Source organism: Salvelinus sp. IW2-2015, linkage group LG27 (genome assembly GCF_002910315.2).
Source record: "Salvelinus sp. IW2-2015 linkage group LG27, ASM291031v2, whole genome shotgun sequence".
Lineage (NCBI taxonomy): Eukaryota > Metazoa > Chordata > Actinopteri > Salmoniformes > Salmonidae > Salvelinus > Salvelinus sp. IW2-2015.
Window position 1 is genome coordinate 35,415,709 of NC_036867.1, and position 17,867 is coordinate 35,433,575.

At 41.4% G+C, this 17,867-nt stretch overlaps 1 protein-coding gene across 1 annotated transcript; it reads left to right on the top strand.

Moving 5' to 3' along the window:
• Positions 1-545: 545 nt before the first annotated feature.
• On the top strand, positions 546-14,542 carry LOC111953817 (actin-related protein 3). The gene is made up of 12 exons (XM_023973326.2): positions 546-741; positions 1,327-1,382; positions 8,170-8,294; positions 8,736-8,846; positions 8,932-9,027; positions 9,385-9,492; positions 9,784-9,927; positions 10,160-10,333; positions 13,169-13,261; positions 13,515-13,640; positions 13,813-13,896; positions 14,092-14,542. Exons 1-12 carry the CDS (start codon positions 698-700, stop codon positions 14,185-14,187), a joined length of 1,257 nt encoding a protein of 418 aa, XP_023829094.1. The 5' UTR covers positions 546-697; the 3' UTR covers positions 14,188-14,542.
• The last annotated feature ends 3,325 nt before the right edge of the window (positions 14,543-17,867 follow it).

Here is a 17,867-nt window from a genome sequence, read left to right on the forward strand (position 1 = left end):
TTCCAACATCATGACACTTATTTGGAGTCTGTGGCTCAAGCGGTTTGAAAGCTATTGTCGATTATCCAACTTGAAACTGATTTTAACTCGGTCTCTGAAAATGATGGAAACTTTTGAGATGGTATTGGGTGAAACTGATCACTAATGCAGTTTACTTCTAGGATAGAGAGAAGAGAGCTTGGTTTTCATGTTCACCCAAAAGGTCAATCTAACGCATTGATACAATGCATTTTAATGTCATTGATGTCTATAGCGTCATGCAATGTTCAAAGAAGATATTATATTCAGATAGTCTACTGCCCTCATATCAGTCGTCACAGAATCCTGTCCGTGAATTGACTGAACACAGTTATTCTGCTGCTACTATACAAACTACCGGTACATTATAGAGAATAATTGTTTAATATGTTTACATTGCAATTAGAAAGTGTACATTCCCTTACCCTTCTGATAAGGTGCGATATTAGAAATGCTTTAACAAACGTTATGATCAGCGTCGCGTCAGCCGCTTTCAACTTCCGCATCAGGTGATTGCGAAGGTAACTTCACTCTGCGGGTTCAGGGTTCCGCCTCTAAACTAGCTAGCTAAATAAATGGTTATCCCTCTACCCAAAACAAACGACTTTCCTTTTTATAAGACCCATTGGAATAAAGCAGCAATTCACTATTGCACTCTGCAGTAGATATTTAAGGAAACATGGCTGGACGTCTACCGGCTTGTGTAGTTGACTGTGGCACAGGGTAAGTAGCAAGTGTTAATGCTAATAGCTAGCTAACTGATTCATTGGCTTTAGCTAGATGCACCCAGACAGGGCAGAAATGTTGGGCGTGCAAAGTAAACCAATCAAGATAGCTAGTTAGTCAGCAACAACCTTAATTTGCTTAATTTCGTTTAATCCAGCCAGCAAGATGGCTAGTTAACCATTTTAGGCATTAGAAGATAGCTTGCTAGTAGCTAATTTCAATCAGGGTTCCCCACTCGTTAGACGTTACATTAGTAGTATGCATTGACTTTAATCTTTTACAAGAGTCTACGTGACTTTCAATTTATGGAAGCGTATAACTGGCCTAGTCCACAGACAGTCATGCCACCTTTTCGATTAGTGGTTTCCAACCTTTTTCGGTGACTGTACCACCAACTGACATTTCACTGCTCGGACTGAGCACCCCTCATGTGCATTTTACCATTAGCCCTATGGTCTCATGACCATATACACCCCCTGTGGATGGCTAAGTACCCCCAGGTTGTGAACCACTGCTTTAGATCATGCATCATTAGGATCTATATAACCCACTGAACATTCTCATGCAATGCTTTTGTTGTAGGTACACAAAGATTGGATATGCTGGAAACACAGAGCCACAGTTTATTGTTCCTTCATGTAAGTATTTCGGTATCGTACAGCAGCTGGTTCCCCAAACTCGGTGCACATAGTTTTTTGCCCTAGCATTAAACAGCTGATTCAAATAATCAACTAATCATCAAGCTTTGATAATTTGAATCACCTGTGTAGTGTTAGGGCAAAAACCACCCCCTGTGGTCCCAAGGACCGAGTTTGGGAAACACTGTCATACAGTCTTCTAATGATAATGTACCATGTTCATTCATATGTAGTCCTTGATCATGAGAATCAGTTCCTTTCCATTACACGTGAGTCATTGGACTGTACTGAGGAGTTTTGTTAAGAGCCGCGACGCTCGGTCTGAACATTAACACGCATCGCTTGCAGTATGATTTTGGAAGCATAAGGACCTTATCTTTCATATCAGCGAGAAATAATATTTTAAAAAATAGGGTTAGCGTTCCCACACGGCCATATGTCCATGTTACAGCGCTTATTTATGGAAAACGGACAGAATAAGTTCTAAATAGCTATCTGCGTCTCCAAACACCTGCATCCTTAMGTTCAGTATGACAGCCTGGTATGGGAATCTGAGAGTGAGGAGAAAAAGTAAACTAACCAGAATAGTCAACACAGCCAGCAAAGTAATTTGTCGACCACAGGCACATTTGAGCATTCTGTTCTGTAAGGCAGCCAAAAAGAAGGCACTGGCTTTCTCCCCTCTACACCCTCAGTTCGAGAGGCTTCCCTCTGTCTGGCGCTTCAGAATGCCCATGGCCAAGAATCAAATCAAATTTTATTTGTCACATACACATGGTTAGCTTCTAGTTCTGATAATGCAGTAATAACCAACGAGTAATCTAACTTAACAATTCCACAACTACTACCGTATACACACAATTGTAAAGGGATAAAGAATATGTACATAAAGTTATATGAATAAGTGATGGTACAGAACGGCATAGGCAAGATGCAGTAGATGGTATCGAGTACAGTATATACATATGAGATGAGTAATGTAGGGTATGTAAACATAAAAGTGGCATAGTTTAAAGTGGCTAGTGATACATGTATTACATAAAGATGGCATTCAAACATTCATTTGTTCCTTGTGCTGTTGGAATACTAAATGCAAAGTAAATTGTATCGGTTTATGTACTTATCTATCTAGTGCAGTTGAGAAAGTGGTCGTTTGTGAGTGAATCTATTAATGTCCTCTATGTTAGTGTATGCAGCATGATGGACTGACTCGTTTAAATGTGTATGATGTGAGAATGTACAGTTGAAGTCGGAAGTTTACATACACCTTAGCCAAATACATTTAAACTCAGTTTTTCACAATTCCTGACATTTAATCCTAGTAAAAAATCCCTGTCTTAAGTCAGTTAGGATCACCACTTTTTTTAAGAATATGAAATGTCAGAATAATAGTAGAGTGATGTATTTCAGCTTTTATTTCTTTCATCACATTCCCAGTGTGTCAGAAGTTTACATTCACTCAATTAGTATTTGGTAGCATTGCCTTTAAATTGTTTAACTTGGGTCAAACGTTTCGGATAGACTTCGACAAGCTTCCCACAATAAGTTGGGTGAATTTTGGCCCATTCCTCCTGACAGAGCTGGTGTAACTGAGCCAGGTTTGTAGGCCTCCTTGCTTTTTCAGTTCTGCCAACAAATTTTCTATAGGGTTGAGGTCAGGGCTTTGTGATGGCCACTCCAATACCTTGACTTTGTTGTCCTTAAGCCATTTTGCCACAACTTTGTAAGTATGCTTGGGGTCATTGTCCATTTGGAAGACCCATTTGCGACCAAGCTTTAACTTCCTGACTGATGTCGTGATATGTTTCTTCAATATATCCATATAATATTCCTCCCTCATGATGCCATCTATTTTGTGAAGTGCACCAGTCCCTCCTGCAGCAAAGCACCCCCACAACATGATGCTGCCACCCCCGTGCTTCACGGTTGGGATGGTGTTCTTCGGCTTGCAAGCCTCCCCCTTTTTGCTCCAAACATAATAATGGTCATTATGGCCAAACAGTTATATTATTGTTTCATCAGACCAGAGGACATTTCTCCAAAAAGTATGATCTTTGTCCCCATGTGCAGTTGCAAACCGTAGTCTGGCTTTTTTTTTATGGCGGTTTTGGAGCAGTGGCTTCTTCCTTGCTGAGCGGCCTTTCAGGTTATGTCGATATAGGACTTATTTTACTGTGGATATAGATACCTTTGTACCTGGTTCCTCCAGCATCTTCACAACGTCCTTTGCTGTTGTTCTGGAATTGATTTGCACTTTTCGCACCAATGTACGTTCATCTCTAGGAGACAGAATGCGTCTCATTCCTGAGCGGTATGATGGCTGCGTGGTCCCATGGTGTTGATACTGCGTACTATTGTTTGTACAGATGAACGTGGTACCTTCAGGCCTTTGGAAATTGCTCCCAAGGATGAACCAGACTTGTGGAGGTCTACAATTTTATATCTGAGGTCTTGGCTGATTTTCCCATGATGTCAAGCAAAGAGGCACTGAGTTTGAAGGTAGGCTTTGAAATACATCCACTGGTACACCTCCAATAGGCTAATTGACATCATTTGAGTCTATCAGAAGCTTCTAATGACATCATTTTCTGGAATATTTCAAGCTGTTTAAAGGCACAGTCAACTTAGTGTATGTAAACGTCTAAACCACTGGAATTGTGATACAGTGAAATAATCTGTCTGTAAACAATTGTTGGAAAAATGACTTGTCATGCACAAAGTAGATGTCCCAACCGACTTGCCAAAACTATAGTTTGTTAACAAGAAATTTGTGGAGTGGTTGAAAAACTAGCTTTAATAACTGCAACCTAAGTGTATGTAAACTTCCGACTTCAACTGTATGTGTATGTGATTATTTTAATGTAAGGTGATGCCAAAGAAAAATGTCCATCCTGGATGGACAAAGTTTTATTCTGTTCTAAACGGAAAGATGGATGCCACAAATGTGTTGTCACTGAAAATTACTGTCTGCTGCAACTGTGTTAATACGCATCTTGCATTTGTGAAATTATTTTGACRTGATATGAAAGTAGAGGGATTTAAGTTTTTAGAACCATACCGCAATTGAGATTCGATTCACGTTTAGATGGAGTATTTGTTTGTTTTGGCTTCCAGAGCCAATTTACCCTTTAAATAGAAAATCCTTGGTCTATTAGGAGTAACGTTAGGCTCCTTTAGTCCATTATTTGGCTAACTCATAAGGCGGACATACTGTATGGTCATTAGTTAAATGAATCTGCTGAAAGCATTTTGGTATCGGTCCTTCCTGTTTTTCTTATCTGATTGGAGTGCTCAAAGGAAGTAGGCGAGCACGCCTAATTCAACAAATGTAAAACCACAAAGTTTGAAGTTGGCCGCCTTCCTCTAGCATTGAGTCATCCAGTGGACGCTAAATGGCAATGCTAGCTTGTTAGAGGACCGTAGACTAGCTTTTCAGTGACAAATCCAAACCATTTTTGGCTATTTTCAATAATCTTAGCCTATTCCACTTGTTTTCAGTATTTGAAAGCTGTACAGACACAGCTTGAAAAGAAGCTAGTCCAGCCTATATTCAGTGATATGGCTCCATAGCAGAAGTCCCCTTGTGCCCTTGCTGACTAGAATAACGGACAAGCTTGCCAAGGCCACCTGACTGTGGACTTGAAGTAGCCAGTAGATAGATGACATGCGYACTTTTAGAAGCCTGGATGGATGACGAGTAGGCCTAAACATTTAGAGGCTACGAGGAAGTAGTTGAAGGAGCAATGTTCATAGTCCGACATTATAATAATATATAATGTATGCCATTTAGCAGACACTTTTATCAAAATTGAGTCAACTTAGTCATCCGTGCATACATTTTATGTACGTGTGGGCCCGGGAAACCAAAGTGCTCTTCGTAAATCTCTCAACTTTGTCACATTATTCAGTTAGTTAAAGGCCCAATGCAGCTGTATTTATATCATCATCAAATCATTTATGTAGCTTACTGTAATAGTTTTCCATTAAAATGGTTGAAAAGAAACAAAAATGGCTTTTAAGTAAAATATTATAATTCTCAAGCAATAATTTTGCTAGGACTGTTTGGGAGTAGTCTGAGTGGGGATGGAAAAAATAGCTGTTATTGGCAAAGCGGTTTGGAACTCTCTTTTGTTATTGGTATTACTTATTTACCGTCTTGTGATGTCACCAGGCAAGCCAAAACTCCACCCATGTAAAACCTGATTAGAAGGTCCTGTATCGAATGTATTTTCAAATCAAAAGAGAATGATTGGCTCTCCCAGAAGCTTAGCTGGTGCGTAAAACACGTCAATTCAGACAAAACAAAGGAGTGTAATGGGTTCGCACTCAGTTGTTGGATAAAGCTTACCTCATTTATTCAATGTTGGGAAAATAATTAAAAACATAAAATAACTGATCTTGTTGAAAATGGCATATGTGACATTGATATTAGTCAAACATTTATTCCAGTGATAAAATTGACTAAAAAGGACAAGTAGGTTAAATTTGGTCATTAAGTCAGTATCGTCCAAAACAGAGTTTTGTGAGATTTGTGTTCATGAGTTCGTAATGACTTACTTAAGGGTTTGGTTTTGATTTCAACAATGCCCATTACCACGGATGGATATCCAGTCGTATGGCAGAACACAGACAGCGAGACAGACTTGCCCAGCAGCACAGAGGATCGGACTTTGTTTACATAAAACAACTCGTCACAAAAATGTTTTACTTGAGAAATACTGCACCAAACACCTTAGCTAGATGTAAAACTGAGCGACTAAAAGCTCCTCGGCAGAAACGTCAACAAAATGACAGATTTCTTGAGTTATTTTACGGTGAATTCCAAACCACTCCCTCGCCCCTACCAATTCGCACAGAAAGCGTTCCGTTGTCATTTGTTGCTGACAACAAGGGAGACTTTCAGAGATTTATTTATTTATTTCACCTTTATTTAACCAGGTAGGCAAGTTGAGAACAAGTTCTCATTTACAATTGCGACCTGGCCAAGAGTGGCAAGGGGATCAATGAACCCATCAACTTTAGGACACACTCGTGACTTAAAGGATGCAATTCATGTTCCACATTCAAATAATAAAACGAACATGAAATTCCAAATAACAACCCCTGCCGATTTTACAAGATATAAACCTCATTTAATTTGGGAGGTATTCCATTTGTTACATGTCAAGTTTTAAATCAGATAAAAACAATGCATGTGGCATGTAATTAGGCACGCCTCTCCATTCTTTTGTATGAAATTGCGCAAACTCCAAGCATATCGCTGCGTGTGGGATACCACTTCACTCTGGAGCATGCAGCCTTGCTGGCTTGGTCAAAATGGCTATCAGAGGGTCTAAGTAAGCTCCTAACCCTCTAATTTTCACTCCCTCAGCTTTGAGACACTTGTGTATGTGGCGAGGGACTCGTGAATGCGCCAATGTAGGGACTATGGAAGGGGGGGGGGGGTTTGGGATTCAGCATTGGATACCCCGCTAATGATCAAAATCCAGAAAAGAGCTGTTCTACAATTCTACAWCCACCTAAAAGGAAGTGATTCCCAAACCTTCCATAACAAAGCTGTCACTTACAGAGAGATTAACCTAGAGAAGAGTCCCCTAAACAAGCTGGTCCTGGGGCTCTGTTCACAAACACAAACAGACCCTACAGAGCCCCAGGACAGCAACACAATTGGACTCAACCAAATCATGAAGAAAAAAAAAAACGATAATTACTTTATACATTGGAAGGAAATTACAAAAAAAACTGAGCAAACTGGAATGCTATTTGGCCCTAAACAGAGAGTACACAGTGGCAGAATACCTGACCACTGTGACTCACCCAAAATATAAGGAAAGCTTTGACTATGTAGAGACTCAGTGAGCATAGCCTTGCTATTGAGTGAGGCCACTGTACGCAGACCTGGCTCTCAAGAGAAGCCAGGCTATGTGCACTCTGCCCACGAAATGAGATGGAAACTGAGCTGCACTTCCTAACCTCCTGCCAAATGTATGACCATATTAGAAAACAAATTCCATTTTGATAAACTCCCATATCTATTTGGTGAAATACCACAGTGTGCCATCACAGCAGCAACATATGTGACCTGTTGCCACAAGAAAAGGGCAACCACTGAAGAACAAACACCGTTGTAAATACAACCCATATTTATGTTTATTTATTTTCCCTTCTGTACTTTAATTATTTGCACATCAATGTAACACTGTACATAGCCATATTATGACATTTGAAATGTCTATATTCCTTTGACTTTTGTGCGTGTAATGTTCACTGTTCATTTTTAATTGTTTAACTATTTCACATGCTTTGGCAATGTAAACATGTTTCCCATGCCAATAAAGCCCTTTGAATTGATTTGAATTTAATTGAATTCATTCTGACTATTTTGAGAAAGTGGTACTGGCTTTATTCCTACGGTGTCTCATGAGGGACAAACATAAGTAACCGCCACATCGAACCACACCCCCATGACTGAAATCTTGTTTTTTCGTAATGAGCAACCGAAAAACCCATGCAGAGTCAGTGCGTTCAGTATCTCTTTAATAAAAATGTGGCTATTTATGTACTGATTTTACAAGACGAATCRAAGTAATAGGCCTGCCGCTCATTGAGTTTCCTCTCTTGTGTTTAGCATCAGCAGTCTGCTTTCCCTATGCTTGATTTGTGTAACGTTGCTCACCTGTGTAACGTTGCCTATCAGCACCCTCAAGTCATGTTTCAATCAACAATGTCCTAACCATATGTAGGCTGGTACTAAGGATTAATGGCGTTGAATCTTCCTAAACTTCAGGTATTGCCATCAAAGAGTCGGCCAAGGTTGGAGACCAAGCCCAGCGCAGGATGACGAAGGGGGTGGACGACCTGGACTTTTACATCGGTGACGAGGCAATAGACAAACCAAATTATGCAACAAAGGTACATTGCATTTTCCAGTGATGGAGGTTTACTTAAAGGGGAAGTCTGCAGTTGCTACATACTTTTTTGRACTTTAATGATATTAGTTCTTAAAGAATATAACTTCAAAATGCCTCATGTGCTTAGTTCAACTGGCATATCCCATCAGAACCGAAAATATAACTCTTGTTTTACTCCAATGTTTGTAAACAAAACATGGTGAAAACTACGATGTTGGATGGTCAGTCTTTGCAACTATATCTCTATCTATGCATTTTAGAGCGGTTCAATTTCTTCAGCCCATTAGTCAGCTTTTTTCCCCCGAAACAACCGTGTCGGGGAGTTCGCTTTGTCATTGCCCCTTTTTTAAAGTTGAAATGTAAAGTCATGCTGAATGCCTGTTAGAACTGAGTAGCCTAATGGAAAAAATAATTTTGGGTGTGGTTGTTCCCCTTGTAACAGTGGCCCATTCGTCATGGGATCGTGGATGACTGGGATCTCATGGAGAGGTTCATGGAACAGGTCATCTTCAAGTATCTGCGTGCAGAGCCCGAAGACCACTACTTCCTCTTGGTACGTTCATAACATGCACGTTAGTGTGGAAAGTATGCTATTTAGTAGCAGGAACCTATGGGATTTGTACTTTTCTTTTCCACAGACAGAGCCTCCTCTGAATACCCCTGAAAACCGAGAGTACACAGCAGAGATTATGTTTGAGTCCTTCAACGTTCCAGGTCTTTACATCGCTGTACAGGTAAATCCTCTCTATGTTCTTGGTTGGTTCTATATCATCTCTTCCCTGCACCTCTTCATGTTCAAGGGTCAAGTCAAACTTGATTTTGAGTGCATTATCACAACTCTCAACACACTTCACAGAGGAAATGAGGGTGTCTGTGAAACCCCTGGGTGGATCTCAATTCTGGGTCCCTTTTCAAAACAGGAGTAGGAGTGCTGATCTAGGTTCACTCCCCTGACTATATATATAATTTTATTGATTGTGATCTAAAAGTCTAAACTGATCCTAGATTTAGCACTCCTGATCTAAGACGCTTTGCAAATACGGGTTGTCGTCATTAGTGGAAAGTGACAAGGTCTGTGTTTTCCTCCTCAGGCGGTCCTGGCGCTGGCAGCCTCATGGACCTCCAGACAATTGGGCGAGAGGACCCTGACGGGGACGGTGATTGACAGCGGTGATGGGGTCACCCACGTCATCCCAGTGGTGGGTACATTCGTTCGATCATCATTCCATATAGTCTTTACTAGAACTGGGTCATGTTTAGTAGGTAGCAAACGTTTTGAAACAAAGTGAAGCGGGAAGGTACTTCCTGAACTTGTCCAACAAGAATACATTTTCTTAATCTGCTGCAAAAGTTTGGAACAGTGTGCCCTACTGAACACTACTCGGATGTATTCTAACTATATACTATTGCTAACACATACATGGTAACATTACATTCCTGTACGAGCGATAATAGATTGTGTTGTCAATCGGTGTTGTGTTTTCTTCCAGGCGGAAGGCTACGTCATCGGTAGCTGTATAAAGCACATCCCCATCGCTGGTCGAGACATCACCTACTTCACCCAGCAGCTGCTGAGAGAGCGGGAGGTGGGCATCCCACCAGAGCAGTCATTGGAAACACCAAAAGCCATCAAGGTACCTGCACATTTATAACTTTTTGTTCCCTACACAAACCAAAGGAAGTATTACCTGTACTATTTGTGAGCATTTCTCAGGTTCAACAGCAGAGGTCAGTATTGCTGCATCATTGAATAGAGATGTACAGTCACAGATCATGACTCCTTGTTAACTCTTTGGCATCTACCCAGTGTCTTATGTACACTCTGTTATGATTTACAATTGATAATGATTCCATATTGTGTTCCAGGAAAGGTTCAGTTATGTCTGCCCTGACCTGGTGAAAGAGTTCAACAAGTACGATGTGGACGGCTCTAAGTGGATCAAGCAGTACACGGGCATCAACTCCATCAGCAAGAAGGAGTTCACCATCGACGTGGGCTATGAGCGCTTCCTTGGCCCTGAGATCTTCTTCCACCCAGAGGTATGATCCCATTTTCAATATACACTGCTCAAAAAAATAAAGGGAACACTAAAATAAACACATCCTAGATCTGAATGAATGAAATATTCTTATTAAATACTTTTTTCTTTACAAGTTGAATGTGCGACAACAAAATCACACAAAAATGATCAATGGAAATCAAATTATCAACCCATGGAGGTCTGGATTTGGAGTCACACTCAAAATGAAAGTGGAAAACCACACTACAGGCTGATCCAACTTTGATGTAATGTCCTTAAACAAGTCAAAATGAGGCTCAGTAGTGTGTGTGGCCTCCACGTGCCTGTATGACCTCCCTACAACACCTGGGCATGCTCCTGATGAGGTGGGGGATGGTCTCCTGAGGGATCTCCTCCCAGACCTGGACTAAAGCATCCGCCAACTCCTGGACAGTCTGTGGTGCAACGTGGCGTTGGTGGATGGAGCGAGACATGATGTCCCAGATGTGCTCAATTGGATTCAGGTCACAGCTCGCATTGATGTGCCATCCTGGATGAGCCGCACTACCTGAGCCACTTTTGTGGGTTGAGACTCCGTTCCATGCTACCACTAGAGTGAAAGCACCGCCAGCATTCAAAAGTGACCAAAACATCAGCCAGGAAGCATAGGGACTGAGAAGTGGTCTGTGGTCACCACCTGCAGAACCACTCCTTTATTGGGGGTGTCTTGCTAATTGCCTATAATTTCCACCTGTTGTCTATTCCATTTGCACAACAGCATGTGAAATTTATTGTCAAGCAGTGTTGCTTCCTAAGTGGACAGTTTGATTTCACAGAAGTGTGATTGACTTGGAGTTACATTGTGTTGTTTAAGTGTTCCCTTTATTTTTTTGAGCAGTGTATATTGTTGTGCTTGTGTTATGTAATGTATTGTATCTAGTGCTGAGCGATTAGTGCTTTTTGGTTCGATTTATTAAAACATCACAGATTTCGGTTTTAATATAATTTTTTTGAAAACATGAAATGCGTTGTGCGTTATGTGGGTCGAATACTGTAACAACACAGAATAAAACAATTAATAAAAGTCTCATGATGGTAGTGACTGCCCGTCACTGCTTATCACTTATAACCATTTATTTAGTGACTTTACTTTAATAAAATATTTCAGTTGTTGTGTATATTACATTTGTTTTATTTGATGACTTTATTATTTCATTCCAAGTCATCATCTCATCTCTATAGAGCTGCTGTCTGACAAAATCACAATTTTGTAGTTCTTCAAATTGAATAAGGCATACTTTTATGACTGCTGAATACCAACTGTCAAACATTTAGATCATGTATATTCAGGTAGAGATACACTATATATACAAAGGTATGTGGATCCTTTGAAATTAGTGGGTTCGGCTATTTCAGCCACACCCGTTGCTGAGGTGTATAAAATTGAGCGCGCACCCATGCAATCTCCGTAGACAAACATTGGCAGTAGAATGACCTTACTGCAGAGCTCAGGGACTTTCAACGTGGCACCCTCATAGGATGCCACCTTTTCAACTAGTCAGTTTGTCAAATGTCTGCCCTGCTAGAGCTCTGCCGGTCAACTGTAAGTGCTGTTATTGAGAAGTGGAAACATCTAAGAGCAACAACGGCTCAGCCGCGAAGTGGTAGGCCACACAAGCTCACAGAATGGGACCGCCAAGTGCTGAAGCGTATAGCGCGTAAAAATCATCTGTCCTCGGTTGCAACACTCACTACCGAGTTCCAAACTGCCTCTGGAAGCAACGTCAGCACAATAACTGTGTCGGGGGCTTCATGAAATGGGTTTTGATGGCTGAGCAGCCGCACACAAGCCTAAGATCACCATGCGTAATGCCAAGCGTTGGCTGGAGTAGTGTCTAGCTCGCCGCCCTTGGACTCTGGAGCAGTGGAAATGTGTTCTCTGGAGTGATGAACCAGGCTTCACTATCTGGCAGTCCGACAGACGAATCTGTGTTTGGCGGATGCCAGGAGAACGCTATGTGCCCGAATGCAAAGGTCTGGGGCTGTTTTTCATGGTTCGGGCTAGGCCCCATAGGTCCAGTGAAGGGAAATCGTAACGCTACAGCATACAATGACATTCTAGACGATTCTGTGCTTCCAACTTTGTGGCAACAGTTTGGGGAAGGCCCTTTCCTGTTTCAGCATGACAATAGCCCCGTGCACAAAGCGAGGTGCATACAGAAATGGTTTTTCGAAATCGGTGTGGAAGAACTTGACTGGCCTGACCTCAACCCCATCAAACACCTTAGGGATGAATTGGAACGGTGACTACGAGCCATGCCTAATCACCCAACATTAGTGCCCGACCTCACTAACGCTCTTGTTGATGAATGGAAGCAAGACCCTGCAGCAATGTTCCAACATCTAGTGGAAAGCCTTGAGTGGAGACTGTTATAGCAGCAAAGGGGGGACCAATTCCATATTAATGCCTATGATTTTGGAATGAGATGTTCGACGCGCAGGTGTCATATGATGTACCTCGCAAAGTAACAGCTGCTCTCTGTCACCTCACGACCACTCTTTCGTCTCTGTTCAGTAGCAGGCATAAAAGAAAGACTGGACAAGTAGATGCACAATGGATTATGGTCATTGTAGTTAATTACCACTTTTTTATGCACTAAACTATGTAGAATATTGGCCTGTTGGAAACTACAACTACATTGCACAGTTCAGGCTGGATCTGATTTATCTCTAGAGAAACTGTGAGTGGCATTGAGCTCACAGGGAAAAAAACTGAACGAATTCAAATAATTGAACTGACATTTCTGTTAATCACTTAGCTCTAATTGTATCATAATAACATTGGTTGTACTGTATGTGTTTTCTCCTCCCCCAGTTTGCCAACCCTGACTTCACCCAACCCATCTCCGAGGTTGTTGACGAGGTCATTCAGAACTGCCCTATTGACGTCAGACGTCCCCTCTACAAGGTACGTCTGGGGAGTTCAAGTTTTGTTTTATTTCATTCACATGACAGGCGACAAGAACATTGTGTTTGACAATAGAAAAGCGGTCCTCATGATGTACTGAAACGATAAACTTCTGCCAGATACTGAGACTTGTCTCCATCCAGAAGTTATGAGATTTAAGTAGGAGGATGAAATGTGTTTTACTTTCTAAATGATCTATTCAGGAGTATGTCGAGGTTCCAAGTGTCTATTTACCTTGTCTGTTGCTATGCAGAACATCGTGCTCTCTGGAGGCTCCACTATGTTCAGAGATTTTGGCCGACGTCTGCAGAGGGACCTGAAAAGGACAGTGGATGGCAGACTAAAACTCAGTGAGGAACTGAGCGGTGGCAAGCTGAAGGTGAGAACCGATTTACATTTGACCTAGTCAGCTGATGTACTCTATAGGAATGCTACAGCTTTATGGGTGTTGTGGCTCCTAAAATGTTCAAAATGATGTCATATTTTGCATTTCCAGCATAATCATAGGTGTTATTGGCTCAATAATAACATGTTTCATGTTTTCTTGCCAGCCCAAACCCATCGACGTGCAAGTTATCACTCACCACATGCAGAGATATGCTGTTTGGTTTGGCGGGTCTATGTTGGCATCAACTGTGAGTTCTAGAACTTAGTAACATGAGTTAACAGACAAAGATCCCTCTATCAGAGATGTATATATATTCTACTGATGTAAAAGCTGAAGACACACTTGGAGGCTTTGTTAGCCTTGGTTAGAATATATAATAGGAAACTTGAAAGGAAAAGTGTACACCAACAAATAATAACGGTCATATCTACTCTTTCCTCAGCCGGAGTTTTACCAAGTGTGCCACACCAAAAAAGACTATGAGGAGATCGGACCGAGCATCTGCCGCCATAACCCTGTCTTCGGGGTCATGTCTTAAAAAGGACTTCCCTCGGTTATCACTGGAGCTTGCAGTTGGAGCAGAATGGAGTGGACGGACAGAGGCAGAGTTGCATTACTGCACTACGGTCGCTGCTTAATCCAGCCTATTTCCAGGGCTACGGTTAAAGACAAAATACAGGAAGAGAATGACATAGAAATAGAATGACTAGATTCTATTCCTATGGAGAATGACTCATTCATCAACTGCAGACCAACTATCAGGCTGACAAACGGGGGGTGAATATCTATGTAAAAGATAAGGAAATGGTGTCTTAAAGCCAAAAGAATTTTCAGAGCAATTGTGTGGACACAAAATAATGTGCAAGATAATAAAGTCAACTCATGTATGGTTATGTATGTGCCCGACGTATGTTATTATTATGGTATCCACACGTACAGTTGGATTATATTTAGTCAATAGCTCTTTTTTTCAGATGCACTTCTCTGAGTGTTCAAGGTTAGAGCTCGTTGATATTTCATATTATTGAGTTATATATATATATATATATATACAGTCATGGCCAAAAGTTTTGAGAATGACACAAGTATTAATTTTCACAAAGTCTGCTGCCTCAGTTTGTATGATGGCAATTTGCATATACTCCAGAATGTTATGAAGAGTGATCAGATGAATTGCAAAGTCCCTCTTTGCCATGCAAATGAACTGAATCCCCCAAAAACATTTCCACTGCATTTCAGCCCCGCCACAAAAGGACCAGCCGACATCATGTCAGTGATTCTCTCGTTAACACAGGTGTGAGTGTTGACGAGGACAAGGCTGGAGTTCACTCTGGCATGCTGATTGAGTTCAAATAACAGACTGGAAGCTTCAAAAGGAGGGTGGTGCTTGGAATCATTGTTCTTCCTCTGTCACCCATGGTTACCTGCAAGGAAACACGTGCCGTCATCATTGCTTTGCACAAAAAGGGCTTCACAGGCAAGGATATTGCTGCCAGTAAGATTGCACCTAAATCAACCATTTATCGGATCATCAAGAACTTCAGGGAGAGCGGTTCAATTGTAGTGAAGAAGGCTTCAGGGCACCCAAGAAAGTCCAGCAAGCCGCCAGGACCGTCTCCTAAAGTTGATTCAGCTGCGGGATCGGGGCACCACCAGTACAGAGCTTGCTCAGGAATGGCAGCAGTCATGTGTGAGTGCATCTGCACGCACAGTGAGGCGAAGACTTTTGGAGGATGTCCTGGTGTCAAGAAGGGCAGCAAAGAAGCCACTTCTCTCCAGGAAAAACATCAGGGACAGACTGATATTCTGCAAAAGGTACAGGGATTGGACTGCTGAGGACTGGGGTAAAGTCATTTTCTCTGAATCCCCTTTCCGATTGTTTGGGGCATCTGGAAAAAAGCTTGTCCGGAGAAGACGAGGTGAGCGCTACCATCAGTCCTGGTTCATGCCAACAGTAAAGCATCCTGAGACCATTCATGTGTGGGGTTGCTTCTCAGCCAAGGGAGTCCGCTCACTCACAATTTTGCCTAAGAACACAGCCATGAATAAAGAATGGTACCAACACATCCACCGAGAGCAACTTCTCCCAACCATCCAGGAACAGTTTGGTGACGAACAATGCATTTTCCAGCATGATGGAGCACCTTGCCATAAGGCAAAAGTGATAACTAAGTGGCTCAGGGAACAAATCATCGATATTTTGGGTCCATGGCCAGGAAACTCCCCAGACCTTAATCCCATTGAGAACTTGTGGTCAAACCTCAAGAGGCGGGTGCACAAACAAAAACCCACAAACTCCAAGCATTGATTATGCAAGAATGGGCTGCCATCAGTCAGGATGTGGCCCATAAGCTAATTGACAGCATGCCAGGGCGGATTGCAGAGGTCTTGAAAAAGAAGGGGCAACACTGCAAATATTGACTCTTTGCATCAACTTCATGTAATTGTCAATAAAAGCCTTTGACACTTATGAAATGCTTGTAATTATACATCAGTATTCCATAGTAACATCTGACAAAAATATCTAAAGACACTGAGGCAGCAGACTTTGTGAAAATGTATATATGTCATTCTCAACTTTTTGCCACGACTGTGCATGTGTACACACTACCGTTCAAAAGTTTGGGGTCACTTAGAAATGTTCTTGTTTTGAAAGAAAAGCACGTTTTTTTTTGTGCATTAAAATAACATCAAATTGATCATAAATACAGTGTAGACATTGTTAATGTTGTAAATGGCTATTGTAGCTGGAAACGGCAGATTTTGAATGGAATATCTACATAGGCATACAGAGGCCCATTATCAGCATCCATCACTCCTGTGTTTCAATGGCACGTTGTGTTAGCTAATCCAAGTTTATCATAAAAGGCTAATTGATCATTTAGAAAACCCTTTTGTAATTATGTTAGCACAGCTGAAAACTGTTGTTCTGATTAAAGAAGCAATAAAACTGGCCTTAGACTAGTTGAGTATCTGGAGCATCAGCATTTGTGGGTTCGATTACAGGTTTAAAATGGCCAGAAACAAATAACTTTCTTCTGAAACTCGCCAGTCTATTCTTGTTCTGAGAAATTAAGGCTATTCCATGCGAGAATTGCTAAGAAACTGAAGATCTTGTACAACGCTGTGTACTACTCCCTTCACAGAACAGCGTAAACTGGCTCTAACCAGAATAGAAAGAGTGGGAGGCCCCGGTGCACAACTGAGCAAGAGGACAAGTACACTAGAGTGTCTAGTTTGAGAAACAGACGCCTCACAAGTCCTCAACTGGCAGCTTCATTAAATAGTACCCGCAAAACACCAGTCTCAACATCAACAGTGAAGAGGCGACTCCGGGATGCTAGCCTTCTAGGCAGAGTTCCTCTGTCCAGTGTCTGTGTTCTTTTGCCCATCTTAATCTTTTTATTGGCCAGTCTGAGATATGGCTTTTTTTTTGCAAACCCCATCTCGGTGTCTCCTCTTCACTGTTGACATTGAGACTGGTGTTTGTTTCTCAAACTAGACGCTCTAATGTACTTGTCCTCTTGCTCAGCTGTGCACCGGGGCCTCCCACTCTTTCTATTCTGGTTAGAGCCAGTTTGCGCTGTTCTGTGAAGGGTGAAAGATGTTTCTTTAATCAGAACAACAGTTTTGAGCTGTATTAACATAATTGCAAAAGGGTTTTCTAATGATCAATTAGCCTTTTTAAAATTATAAACTTGGATTAACTGACACAACGTGCCATTGGAACACAGGAGTGATGGTTGCTGATAATGGGCCTATGTAGATATTCCATTCAAAGTCAGCCGTTTCCAGCTACGATAGTCATTTACAACATTCACAATGTCTACACTCTATTTCTGATCAATTTGATGCTTTTTTAATGGACAAAAAATGAGCTTTTCTTTCAAAAACAAGGACATTTCTACGTGACCCCAAACTTGTGAACGTGTGTGTGTGTATATATATGAATCCTTTTTTGGGGGCCTGAACCCATAACTACCCATGTAATATTGACAGTAGTTTTATTCTCTCAAACTAATACATAGTCTTACCATCCACAGTTTTTTTGTTTTGTTGTGTGGTCGCTTCGTGAATTGGTTTGAAATAATCCATGAATCCCTGAATCATACAATATCTTTACAAAATAAGTTACATTTATTATCCGTTAAATTGAAATGACTGTTAAACCATCATTGCTGTCGAGGGTCTCGTGTATTTGACCATGTACCAAATCTG

Coding starts and splice junctions, on each gene's coding strand:
- LOC111953817 (XM_023973326.2), top strand. CDS start 698: ATGGCTGGACGTCTACCGGCTTGTGTAGTTGACTGTGGCACAGG. Junction 8,295..8,735: donor AACCAAATTATGCAACAAAG/GTACATTGCATT, acceptor CCCTTGTAACAG/TGGCCCATTCGTCATGGGAT. Junction 8,847..8,931: donor AAGACCACTACTTCCTCTTG/GTACGTTCATAA, acceptor TCTTTTCCACAG/ACAGAGCCTCCTCTGAATAC.